Source organism: Chelon labrosus (assembly GCF_963514085.1).
Source record: "Chelon labrosus genome assembly, chromosome: 1".
NCBI lineage: Eukaryota > Metazoa > Chordata > Actinopteri > Mugiliformes > Mugilidae > Chelon > Chelon labrosus.
In genome coordinates this window covers 31,094,897-31,108,921 of record NC_140337.1, presented here as the reverse complement: position 1 = coordinate 31,108,921, position 14,025 = coordinate 31,094,897, and the positions used below count along the sequence as shown (strand labels likewise).

At 41.2% G+C, this 14,025-nt stretch overlaps 1 protein-coding gene across 1 annotated transcript; it reads right to left on the bottom strand.

The window, feature by feature from the left end:
* Positions 1 to 3,518: 3,518 nt before the first annotated feature.
* LOC311492551 (Fc receptor-like protein 5) lies at positions 3,519 to 11,379 on the bottom strand (the record flags this gene model as incomplete). The annotated part of the gene is made up of 7 exons (XM_084550842.1): positions 3,519 to 3,526; positions 4,372 to 4,446; positions 4,836 to 4,994; positions 5,084 to 5,329; positions 9,714 to 9,959; positions 10,042 to 10,154; positions 11,342 to 11,379. 7 exons carry the CDS (start codon positions 11,377 to 11,379, stop codon positions 3,519 to 3,521), a joined length of 885 nt encoding a protein of 294 aa, XP_084406968.1.
* Positions 11,380 to 14,025: the final 2,646 nt, after the last annotated feature.

The window sequence follows — 14,025 nt, the reverse complement described above, 5'->3', positions numbered from 1 at the left end:
GACAAACTAACTTTTAAACCATACTGCATCCCGGTGGGATCCCGCCTATGTGAGATCCTTGTTCAAGGCACAAGTGGGACATATGTGGGTCTTATTTAAATTCCCCAGATAGCCACCATCTAAAGCCCAGGTAGATTCCATGTATACCTCATATGGGCATTCATGGCTAGGGCAAGTCTGGACATTGTGGACAAACCCACTTGTAGTCCACTTGTAGCCCGGTTGCACAATGCCTCTGACCTAGTGAGATCCTTGTTAAAGTAATAGATTGGGTTGACATGGGCCTCGTGGATAGCCATCATCTAAAGCCCAATTAGATCCCACTTATGCCCCGTATGGACATTCACAGATTGGGCAAGTGTGTAAAGTGCCAACAAACCCTCTTGCAGCCCTATGTGATCCTTGTTAAAGTGATAGGTGGGACCAACATGGGCCTCATATAAATAAACCAGCTGGGCCCCATCTATAAACCAGTTATACCCCACTTACACCTCATATGGACTGGTGTCCTGGCTCTTATTCTATCTCCGGGTGTCGAAGATGAAAAGAGACCTAAAAGGCCAAAATGAAGTTCTTCAACAGCAGTCTCCTTCACAGAGATCTTTTGGTCTTCACTGGTCTTCTTCTGCTTTGGCCAGAGTTTTCACTCGGAACAGGATGGATCGTTGTTCTCTGCTCTACACTGAAAGGCTCAAGATCTGTTTGTGTCTCTTTGACCTTACTCTTTCTCATGGCCACGTCCAGTGATCAAGGTCTTCATGGTTGAAATAGCTCCACCCAAGGTTCTACAGCGGCTTGTGTGGTCAGAGTTGGGGAAGACTTGATCTCATCGATGATTAAAGGAGTAGTCTCCTCTCTTCACCAAATACCCCTACAACCAGACTTCATGCCACCAAATCTCTGGCACATAGTGTGGGTCCCCAGCAAGAAAGAATGGTAAATATTTATCATTACAAGTGGTTTGATTAAACCTCACCATAAGGGGGAGCTTACTGGCCCTGGCTTTTGAGTTGGTAATTGCCATGGTTTTGTGATTAGTTTTCCTGGGGTTCTGTTTCCTGTTTTATTTTGTTAAGTTCTTGGTTTCCTGTCTTGTGTTACTCCTTGTGTTTTCCCCTTTGATTGATTCATTGATTTCTCCTTGTGTACTCCGCACTGATTTGTTTCACCCGTGTTTCGTCACCCCTCTGTCCCCTGTGTGTATATATAGCCCTGCCCCTGTGTGTATATATAGCCTTTGTTACGTCGTACCTGTCCGTATACTTGTCACTTGTCTCCTTGCTATCTTCATGTCACAAAGATTTGTGTATCCCCGCGTTCCTGCATACATCTCTCAAAGTGGTTTTGTTGTTCGTGTCAAGTTAGGAACTTTATCCATCTCTGCAGCGCTTTTTGTTTTGTCTTGCTCATTGTTGTACCTCATTACCCACTAACCCCTTGACACTACTAAGATTGTCACAAGGTGTACTCAGACACTCTAATGTGTAGGACATGACTTTTATTCTCATCAGTGAAACACAAGAAACTCTCGTCTTGTTGCTGAACACAAACCTAAAAAAGCAATGCAACAACGTCAGATACGCAGCTAACCGTGACACGTTTAGAAACAACAGCAGCAGCAGCGCTCAGCTGGTGAGCAACTGTGTGAACAGACTAAGCTGATGGAACAAGTTGGTTAAACTGCCTGACGAACATAAACCGAAACTTCTCTGATGTGTTGGTTAAAGTGCACATGGTGTCAAACTCCACATGTTTGTTTTTGCACAGAAACTATTTTAAATTTGAAACACAGCAAACAGACCTGAGGTCAAAAGATTTTTTTTCTTGTACAATAACAACAACAATACTGGCCCGAACTGGGTCACTTCCTGGTTTTCAAGTAGATCATGAAGCTCCTCTTTTTTTTTTTTATTAAATATATTTTTGTGTCAACTCCTGCCTCAGCCCACTCTGTCCTGCATTTGGGTCGTACCTCATTACCCACTAACCCCTTGACACTACTAAGATTGTCACAAGGTGTAGTGAGGAAGAAGGGGAGGAAACAAAAGAACTTTATTGAATATTTGTATAACGGAGAGGGCGTCACTGTGGCGAGGTGGTTAGCACTGATGCCTCACAGCGAGAAGGTACCAGGTTCAAATCCATGGGCCGACTGGGCCTTTCTGTGTGGAGTTCTGTGCATGTTCTCCCTGTGTCTGCGTGGGTTCTCTCCAGGTACTCCAGCTTCCTCCCACCGTCCAAAGACATGCTGGTTAGGTTAATTGGTGATTCTAAATTGGCCGTAGGTGTGCGTGTCTCTCTGTGTTAGCCCTGTGATAGACTGGAGACCTGTCCAGGGTGGACCCCGCCTCTCGCCCGATGACAGCTGGGATAGGCTCCAGCAGACCCCGCGACCCTCAACAGGAATAAGCGGTTATAGAAGATGAATGAATGAATGAATGTATAACGGAGAACAACAGGCACTGATGCAACATGGCAGGAAGTCCATTAGCTAAAGTCCAACAAAAGGTCCAGTCTGTCGTTTGTCGGATTCATGGTAACTGTAGAACAAGAAGCAAAGGGACACAGGGAATAACAGGAGAACACAACAGGTACTTCCACAGTAACTGGCCAGACAAACTGTTAAGGGATACACATACACAGAGTAATGAGGTGAAACTAATAGCAAACCAAAGACAAGGAAGAAGAGTTGAAAAGACACAGGTCTTGGTGGTGAAGTACAACCACCAGAAATAAAACAGGAAGTGAGGTCAAGGAATTAAGTTTTCATTGATCAAGGCAGGAACATCTTCAATCTACTGATGACCCAAGAAATTCAAAAGAAGAGAATTCAGAGTAATAGATCCGTCTCTGAATGTCCTGTCAGAAAGTAGGAAGATCGACGCACTTCGGTTTCAAAAGACATAACCCTCAAGACCATTGTCAGTGTGAACACAGGTTATTTCGTGAGGACGTGCATGAATTTCACACTTAAAACCGAACAACATTCTGCTGTAGTTATAATTATCATGACACAGGTGAGAAAACGCTGACATATTGTACCACAGAACAAACTCAAACAGACGCTCTGACGTGTAGGACATGACTTTTATTCTCACTGGTGAAACACAACAAACTCTCGTCTCGTTGCTGACCTCAAACTTAAAAAAGCAATGCGACAACATCAGATATGCAGCTAACCGCGGCCCCTTTAGAAACAGCAGCAGCAGCGCTCATCTGGTGAGCAACTGTATGAACAGACGAAGCTGATGGAACAAGTTGGTTAAACTGCCTGATGAAAATAAAGTGAAACTTCTCTGATGTGTTGGTTAAAGCGCACACGCTGTCAAACTCCACGTTTGTTTTTGCACAGAAACTATTTTAAATTTGTAACACAGCAAACAGACCTGAGGTCAAAAGATTATTATTTTTTTTTTTTTTCTGTTTTAACTTGTACAGTAACAACAACAACACTGGCCCTAACTGGGTCACTTCCTGGTTTTCACATAGACCATGAAACTCCTCTTTTCAGTCAGCGCTTAACAACCTGTAACACATAGGACACAGAAGACAAATATCATGGAAGTTGTAGATTATAGAAAGAAAATAAGTCGTTGCAGAAATCTACTGTACTAAGCAAAGCATGACTTAAAATCTCTACCCTTACCCCTCTACCACGATATTCTGAACCCCTCGACCACTTAAATTACACCACCAGAGGTTTACATATATATATATATATATATATAATACTAGAATCAATGTTTGGAGAGAGGCTTATCCTAATTAGAGTTTTGGACATTCATACAAGATGTGTAGACTGCACTGACAGAAGAAGAGGCGCTCAATGGCACAAGGTTTTTGAGTTGCTTTTTGACTTTTCTTTCAGCAACGATGAGTGGACAGCAAGAACATGCTCTAAGAAAGAGAACTGTGTAGCAACGAGGAGATAAAAGATTATATTTGACTCACATACTGAATTGTAGAATAGCAGATGTCATTGTCAACAGGGTCTTGGGCAGGTGAGGGAACGCTGGACTCTGCTGCTTTGAAGACACATTAAATATTCCATACTACTGTGTCTTTTCAATTACTGTAAATCATGCACAGACACTGGGATTCACAATGTTATGGATAAGCTAACCACCCCTGGGCTCCAGTTAACATCCAACGTTTGACTTGAATTTCAATAAGCATATTTCCCAAAGTGTTGTGGCGTCTCTAACTTTGTCTTTTTCCACATTTTGAATTCTGAACAGTGAATTCAGGTAAATAAATTACATAAAGTTGTTAGCTGAAGTTAATACCAGCACCACCATGTCAAACAATGTAAATGCTGAGAAGCATGTGAGCTGTGGTCTGGACCAAAAAATATAAAGTTAGAGGAAATACCTTTCTTCTTCCTGTTCTTTGATACATTAGCATATATTGCTTGGCTTGCTTCAGCTGCACTGGCCTGTACAGAGACTGGAAAAAAAAAAAAAAAACAGTAAATATATATATTTAATATCCTTTCTGATAAATATTTCATCTCTTAACATTAAACCTACCTGTCTGATACTCTGATGAGTCTAAATCAGGCACTGCCTGTGAGTGTGAACAAATATCTGTAAAAAAAGAAGATATTTTGAACATGGTGGTGGAACGAAAGTAACATGAGAACTGATTTTCGAAGTAACAAGAGTCACACATGAGGGAAGTTCATTTAATAATGTGCATTTATAATGTGAAAAACTTTGGTCCTAGCACCCAACCCTGAGGAACTCTTCCGTGACTTTTGTGTACATGGAAGAATCATTTTGTGACAAAGCAAAACCAGTGGTCGCATTGAGTAAAGTTCACTATATGTACTTCACCTCTGGCACAGGGAAATCTGCCAAAGCAAAGTAGTCCAACAACCAACAAGAGAAGCATCAACAAGACGGACATGATGATCCATGGTGTGCTTGTGGAGGAAGAGAAGGCAGGATTAGAGTCTTTGTGATCTTCTGTATTGACGGTAGGAAAAGCTGGAACTTAAGGAGATGGGAATAGTTTGAGAGTGTAAACACATACGTCATCAATACTTTATGAATCTTATTTTGAATAAACCTACAAATCTCACCTCCAACAGACAGCCAGCTCTGTGGTGATTCTCCAACTCCAGAGATGTGACATTTGTAGAGTCCTTGATCAAGCATGGAGACTCTTTTGAGTCTCAGATTTCCTGTGGTGCTTCTCCACTTGTGGACTCCATCTTGATAGAAATCTGCTGTGATGTTGGAGGAAGATATTTTGGTTCTGCAGCTCAGAGTCACATCTTCTCCCTCTATCACAGGACGAGCAGGACTCTCCAGGATCACAGAACCAGCTGAAAAACACGATCATATTTAATTTATCTTGAAATCACGTTGAGATAATGACAAAATATCACTGCCTCACTGCAAACATACAAGCCACATTGATGTTGATGATGTTTCTTCTCTCTCCTCCTTCCTCACACCAATACTTTCCTGTGTCCTCTGCATAGACACTTTCAATGGTGCAGTTAGGTCCTCTTGATGTTCTGTCATTAGTGGTGCAACACAAGGGCTTCCGTCCATTCAATTTATATTTAGCATCACAGTAAAAGACTCCCTCACAGTATAAAGTGAGCGACTCATATTCAAAGAACTGCAGTCTGTTTGGAGAGATACGAAGAAAAGCTGCATCTGAGACAAAGAAAAACAGAGAAATTGAGTTTAGACATTTACTCCTGTGAACTGCTGGACGACGTCTACAACATTTAAAAGTAGAAAAGTAATAGAGGAACTCCTGTGATGATTAAACACACCAGTCTCAAGATATTTTTACCTCTTTTCTACAACTGCCCAACAAAACATCTACTCACCAACTTCCTGGTCCTGTGCACACAGCAGGATCATCACAGTCACTGAAGACGCAAAGAAAATAGATAAATCAATAAAAGTTTTGTCGTCTCCTGCAGCTGCTCACGATGTTCAGCATATTTACCATTAAATGTCGTAGCTGGTGAAGAATAATACTTAAGTTAAAAGTGTTACATTTAAGTTCACTCACTAAGTAACGTTCAAAGATTTTCACTTGCATGAGCTTTTTAATTGTAAATAAAGTCTTTATCATTAAGTTTTAATGTGGAAAGGAGCCAGTACTCACACAGTGTGATGCAGAAAGCTCTGACCTCCATGTTGTCTTGCCGCTGACTGACTAAACATCAGAGTAAAGTGTAAAGTGAGAAGCGGTCTCTTCCTGTGTGACTGTAGAGAAGCAGAGGTGGTGGAAATAGCCTAAACATCAGTGGGTGGTGCTAAGAGCAACGGCAGAGCAGTCTGCGTTCGGTGTAAATTTGACGTTTCCTGTCTTACATGTTGGTTTGTGTTTTATTAGCATTCTAACATATACTTATTGGTGCAAAATCTAAAGTACAGCTGAGACTGAGAGGAAAGTCATCTTAAAAAGTCCCTAGAGTGCTGGAGGTGAAACACGCCTAAAAATTTAAATTTAAAAACAAAATTTAAAATGTCTTCTAGATTAGATAGTAGAAAACACCCTGATAGCAATGATATCATTCTGAACCCATTCAGCAACCCCTTGACTAGAAGTTTGTAAACCAAGGGTTTATAGCAAAATACCACAAAGCACACATATTCTAGAAAGGTTCTAGTAAAATTAGAACCAGACCGAGTCTGCATTTGGACATTTGGATGAAACCAAAGTTTTTATCTCTTAAAAGTGAATCTGGCAACAAAATATTACTAATACCCACTACAGGAGGCAATGTACACAGGTCTAGATAATTCAAGATAGATAGATAGATAGATAGATAGACAGATAGATAGATAGATAGATAGATAGATAGATAGATAGAGCAGCTTCTGCTGTTAGGCTCCATAACAAACACTCTTAATATGTGCAATAGTTTTACACCACAAGATGTAATAACTTTATAACCCAGCAGTCTGTGCAATATCTGACTTTTCAGTCTGTGCAATTTTTTTTTATCCTATTCTATTTCATTATTTATCTTTTATACGTTACTCTTTTTGCTCTTGTTATTTTTTCTACCCTTTCTGTATGCTGTTGCAAACTGCCATTTCCTCATTGTGGGACAAACAAAGGTTTTTCTTATTCTTATTCTTATTCTTATGCACAGTGAAATGTATTTTTATACCTGCAGCCAGTAGTAAAAAAGTACTACAGTACTAAACATCAGTGGGTGGTGCTCTTGATGGTGCGGGTGTAAAAGTTCCTGAGCACGTTGAGAGGAAGCTTGAAGTCTCTGAGGCGTCTGAGGAGGTAGAGACGCTGTCTGGCCTTCTTCACCATGGCGTTCAGGTGATGAGTCCATGACAGGTCCTGTGAGATGGTCACTCATCTGAAGGTGTCCACTCTTTCCACCTCAGAGCCACAGATGATGAGTGGATGGAAGTGCCTCTGCTGTTTCCTGCTGAAGTCCACAATCAGTTACTTTGTTTTGGTGACGTTCAGCAGAAGGTGGTTCTCCCTGCACCAGTCCTCCAGGTGGGACACCTCCCTCCTGTAGGCTGTCTCGTTGTCATGGGAGATCAGTCCTACAACAGCGGTGTCGTCAGCAAACTCCATGATGATGTTGGAGTCTGAAGTGGCCTTGCAGTCATGTGTGTACAACGAGTACAGCAGAGGGCTGAGCACACAGCCCTGGGGGGATCCAGTGTTGAGAGTCGGGGGGCTGAAGTGTGGTGACCCACTCGGACCACCTGTGGTCTGCCGGTCAGGAAGCTGTAGATCCACCTGCACGGGGAGGAGTCGAGACCCAGGCCATGCAGCTTAGAGGCCAGTCTGGAGGGGACTATGGTATTAAATGCTGAGCTGTAGTCAACAAACAGCACTCTCACATAGTTTCCCTTACCAGTGTCCACATGGGAGAGGGTCTTGCGGAGGAGGAAGGTTATGGCGTCGTCTGTGGATCTGTCCAGTCAGTATGCAGGCTGTAGCGGATCCAGGGTGGTGAGCAGTGTAGAGGTGATGAATGTCTTGATCAGTCTCTCAGAACATTTCATCACCGTTGATGTGAGGGCCTGAAGTCATTGGAACTGCAGGGCTATGGTTTCTTTGGGATAGGGACTATTATGGATTTCTTAAAGCAGGTTGGGATCACACACTGTCTGAGCGAGAGGTTGAACATCACTGGAAACAGAGGCACCAGCTGATCTGCGCAGGTTTTGAGGACACGTCCACTAACCTGAGGCTTGCTGTTTAGCTCCAGCTATGTGATGCTTTGTGTCAGTTGAAAGAGTAGCTTCTCTAGTTTCAAATGACACTGATCTGAATAAGTCAAAATAAATTACATTATGACTTTTAGTGAGTTGTTTGCACGAGTAGCACAGACAACTTGTATTGAACAAAGACATATACCTAAGTAGTATATAAATTTCAGTAAAACAAAGTTTACTAAAAATTGTTTCGTGTATATATTATATTTATGCAAATAGTCAATAAGTCTGTAGACATTTGACATAATAGCAGTTTTTAAAGCAAAAGATTTCTAGATAAAAGTGTGTAAAAACTGAAACGCTTTGCATAAATATAATAACATGTCTCTGCAGTAATGGAGACTTGTCAGACTTCTGTCTTCAATCCAGACTCATCTATAAAAGCTTATTCTGAAATAAAAGGATTAAATTGATGAAGAATATCATGATTTTCTTTTTCTCTTACATCCTTCCTATTTACATCCGTCTTTACCTCACTTCTGCCTTACACTCTCATCTGCTGTGTACCATTTAGGTTAATGTATATTTTTTAAATACTCTGGAAAAGATATTGAGAAGAAAATGAAAAACCACCACATTAGAGAACAGCATATTAATGCATTTATAAGTTTATTTTTCTTTAGATTTTACACATTTTCAAACAGCAGAAGACATCAAATGGTGTTTACACACTGTGACAGTTCACACGTTTCTACAAAGCAGCATCAATTAATAGAAGTGCTCAGACGCTGTGCTTATTTTAAACACCGTATGTCAGAGTTATGGCCAGTGCGAAAGGTTAAAAAACCACATTTACAGACACGTTAGACAAGTTTCTCAACAAGACGCTCATTTCCTCATCCAGTTACAGCGTCTAACTCTGTGTCTAGAAGACTAGAAAGCAGATTGATAGCAACAGACTTAACTCTCAATGAAATGTGAGAGTAGGCATGATGAAATATCAGCAACTAAGCTAACTTTTATTCTCCTGCTGGTTGTCATCCAGGCCATCTTTTTCTTTAATATAACAGAAAGCTCTCTCTTCTGTTGGAGATGAGTCATGTTTTATAACTCTGACTATCACACAGTGAAGACATCCGAGCAGCAGCAGCAGCAGCGCCACCATGATGATGGTGAACACGGTCCTTAGGATGAGGTAAATGTGACGGCCGTGATCTGAGGAGGGACGATGTTCTGTGAGAGTTTCTGAAGAGAGAAAAGACATTATGATACAGAAAGTGGTTGTGACTAGATAGAATAGATCCATTTATCTCTCAAAAGGCCTTGAATCCAACAGGATGGTTCCCAGTTATTTGTTTAGTTATTTAACAATTAGACAGTGTAGTTTAGATTAAGTATTTTTACCATTACACTTGCAGGAAGAGATAAGACTCGTCTCGTCGTAAAAATATGGTGTAGTTGAAGACAGGAAAGCTAAAAAAAACAGTAACAGGAACTAAGATGACATGTATACACTTTATTCGTAGTAAAATTGATGTGTCTCACCTCCAACAGACAGCCAGCTCTGTGGTGATTCTCCAGCTCCAGAAATGTGACATTTGTAGAATCCTTGATCAGACATGGAGACTGTTTTGAGTCTCAGATTTCCTGTGGAGCTTCTCCACTTCTGGACTCCATCTTTATAGAAATCAGCTGCGATGTTCGAGGAAGATATTTTGGTTCTGCAGCTCAGAGTCACATCTTCTCCCTCCATCACAGGATGAGCAGGACTCTCCAGGATCACAGAATCAGCTGAAGAACACGATTATATTCAATTTATCTTGAAATCACGTTGAGATAATCACAAAATATCACTGCCTCACTGCAAACATACAAGTCACATTGATGTTGATGACGTTTCCTCTCTCTCCTCCTTCCTCACACCAGTACTTTCCAGTGTCATCTGCATAGACACTTTCAAGGGTGCAGTTAGGTCCTCTTGATGTTCTGTCATTAGTGGTGCAACACGAGGGCTTCCCTCCAATCAATTTATATTCAGCATCACAGTAAAAGACTCCCTCACAGTAAAAAGTGACCGACTCATATTCAAAGAACTGCAGTCTGTTTGGAGAGATACAAAGTAAAGCTGCATCTGAGACAAAGAAAAACAGAGAAATTGAGTTTAGACATTTACTCCTGTGAACAGCTGGATGACATTTACAACATTTAAAAGTAGAAAAGTTATAGAGGAACTCCTGTGATGATTAAACACACCAATCTCAATCTATTTTTGCCTCTTTTCTACAACTGCCCAACAAAACATCTACTCACCAACTTCCTGATCCTGTGCACACAGCAGGATCATCACAGTCACTGAAGATGCAAAGAAAATAGACGAATCAATAAAAGTTTTATCATCTCCTACAGCTGCTCATGATGTTCAGCATATTTACTATTAAATGTCGTCGATGATGAAGAGTTAAAAGTGTTAAATTTAAGTTCACTCACTAAGTAACATTCAAAGACTCTCACATGCATGAGCTTTTTAATTGTAAATAAAGTCTTAATCATTAAGTTTTAATCTGGAAAGGAGCCAGTACTCACACAGTGCGATGCAGAAAGCTCTGACCTCCATGTTGTCTTGCCGCTGACTGACTGAACATCAGACTGAAGTGGAAAGTGAGAAGAAGAGGGGGCTGGGTTTATGTTAAAGATCAGCCCATTGGCCCAGATACTTCAGTGCATAGGTGAGGACTTTAAGTTTCTGATATGAATAAACCGAATAGGCCTCACCTGAAAACCTGTTAGATCCTACTTATACCTCATATGGGCATTCATAGGTTTGGCCACTGTGGAAACTGCAAAACTAACTTTTAAACATACTGGAACCCCGGTTGAGTCCTGCCTATGGCATAGTGAGATCCTTGTTCAAGGCACAAGTGGGACATATGTGGGTCTTATTTAAATTCCCCAAAGAGCTACTGTCTAAAGCCCAGGTAGATTCCACGTATACCTCATATGGGCATTCATGGGTAGTGCAAGTGATAGGTGGGGCCGACATGGGCCCATATAAATGAACCAGTTGGGTCCCGTCTATAAACCAGTTATACCCCACTCATACCCCATATGGGCTGGTGTCCTGGGTCTTTTTCTATCTCCGGGCTCAAGATGTGTTTGTGTCTCTTTGACCTTACTCTTTCTCATGGCCACGTCCAGTGATCAAGGTCTTCATGGTTGAAATAGATCCACCTAAGGTTCTCTTGGACCGTCCTCCATTCACTTTAGCGGCTTGTGTGGTGAGAGGTGGGGAGGAGTTGATCTCATCAATGATCCACACATCAGCGGTATGTCGATTTCAAGGACAGACTCTCTGATTAAAGGAGTGGTCTCCTCTCTTCACCAACTAGCCCTACAACCAGACTTCATGCCGCCAAATCTCTGGCACATAGTTTGGATCCCCAGCAAGACAGAATGATAACTATTTATCATTAGAAGTGGTTTGATTAAACCTCACCAGAAGGGGGAGCTTACTGGCCCAGGTTTTGAGTTGGTACGTGTCATGGCTTTGTGATTAGTTTTCCTGGGGTTGTGTTTCCTGATTTATTTTGTTAAGTTCTTACTTTCCTGTCTTGTGTTACTCCCTGTTTTTTCCCCTTTGATTGACTCATTAATTTCTCCTTGTGTGCTCTGCACGGATTTCTTTCACCTGTGTTTCGTTGCCCCTCTGTCCCCTTTGTGTATATATAGCCCTGCCTTACCCTTTGTTCTCTGTTACGTTGCACCTGTCTGTGTACTAGTTTTTTATCTTCACGTTGCTGGATACATGACTCCCAGTAGTTTTTTGTTCTTGTCAAGTTAGGGATTCCTGACATCTGTGCAGTGCTTTTTGTTTTGTCTTGCTTTTTTATTAAATATATTTTTGTACCAACTCCTGCCTCAGCCCACTCTGTCCTGCATTTGGGTCCTACCTCATTACCCACTAACCCCTTGACACTATTAAGATTGTCACAAGGTGTAGCGGGGAAGAAGGGGCGGAAACAAAATAACTTTAATGAATATTTGTATAACGGAGAACAAAAGGCACTGCAGCAACATGGCAGGAAGTCCATTAGTTAAAGTCCAAAAAAAGATCCAGTCTATCTTTTGTTGGATTCATAGTAACTGCAAAAGAAGAAGCAAAGTAATCCAAAAACCAAGGACGGTGAAAAACACAAGGAGCAAAGGAACACAGGAAATAGCAGGAGAGAACAAAAGGGACTTCCACAGTAACTGGACGGACAAACTGTCAAGGGATGAGACAGGACTATATACACATACACAGAGTAATGATGTGAAACTAATAACAAGCAAGCAAATGAAAGACAAAGAGGAAGAGCAGACAAGACACAGGAGAGATGTCTTGGTCGTGAAGCACAACCACCAGAAATAAAACAGGGAGTGAGGTCAAGGAATGACCTTTTTGTTGACTAAGGCTGGAGAATCTTCAAACTACTACCCAAGAAATTCTAAAGAAGAACATTCATAGTAATGGATCTGTCTCTGACTGAAGATCGACTGATTGCACTTTCAAAAGACATAACCCTCAAGACCATTGTCAGTGTGAACGTGACTGTACCACAGGTTATTTCATAAGGATGTGCACGAATTTCACTCATACAACCGAGGAACGTTCTGCTGTAGTTATAATTATCATGACACACGTGAGAAAATGCTGACATTTTGTACCACAGAACAAACTCAAACAGACGCTCTGATGTGTAGGACCAGACTTTTATTCTCATCTGTGAAACACAACAAACTCTTGTCTTGTTGCTGACCACAAACCTAAAAAAGCAATGCAACAACATCAGATATGCAGCTTACCGCGGCAAGTTTAGAAACAGCAGCAGCAGCAGCAGCGCTCAACTGGTGAGCAACCGTGTGAACAGACCAAGCTGATGGAACAAGTTGGTTAAACTGCTTGATGAAAATAAATCGAAACTTCTCTGATGTGTTGATTAAAGCGCACACGCTGTCAAACTTCACATGTTTCTTTTTGCACAGAAACTATTTTAAATTTGTAACACAGCAAACAGACCGGAAGTCAAAATCTTTTTTTTTTCTATTTTAACTTGTAACATAACAACAACAATACTGGCCCTGACTGTGTCACTTCCTGGATTTCACGTAGACCATGAAGCTCCTCTTTACAGTCAACACTTAGCAACCTGTAACACATAGGACACAGAAGACAAATATCAAGGAAGTTGTAGATTCTAGAAAGAAAATAATTCGTTGCAAAAGTCTACTATACTAAGCAAAGCATGACTTCAAATCTCTACCCTTACCCCTCGCCCAGGAAATATTCTGAAACCCTCGACCACTTAAATGACACCATCTTACATATAATACTAGAATCAGTGCTTGGAGACAGGCTAGTCCTAATTTGAGTTTTGGACATTCATTCAAGATGTGTAGACTCTGCACCAAGAGAAGATGAGGAACTCGATGGCTCAAGGTTTTTGAGTTGCTTTTTGACTTTTCTTTCAGCAACTATGAGTGGACATCAAGAATGTGGTCATAGAAAGACAACTGTGTAGCAACGAGGAGATAAAAGACTTTATTTGACTCACAATCTGAATTGTAGAATAGTAGCCATCATTGTCAACCGGGTCTTGGGCCTGTGAGGGAACGCTGGACTCTGCTGCTTTGAAGACAAATGAAATATTCCTTACTACACGTGTCTTTTCAATTGGAACAATAAATTATTCACAGACATTGGGATTAACAATGTTATGGATAAGCTAACCACCCCCAGGCTCCAGTTAACATCCAACTTTTGGCTTGAAATTCAGTAATCATATTTCTCAGGTCTCGCAGAGTCTCTATGGAGCTTTGG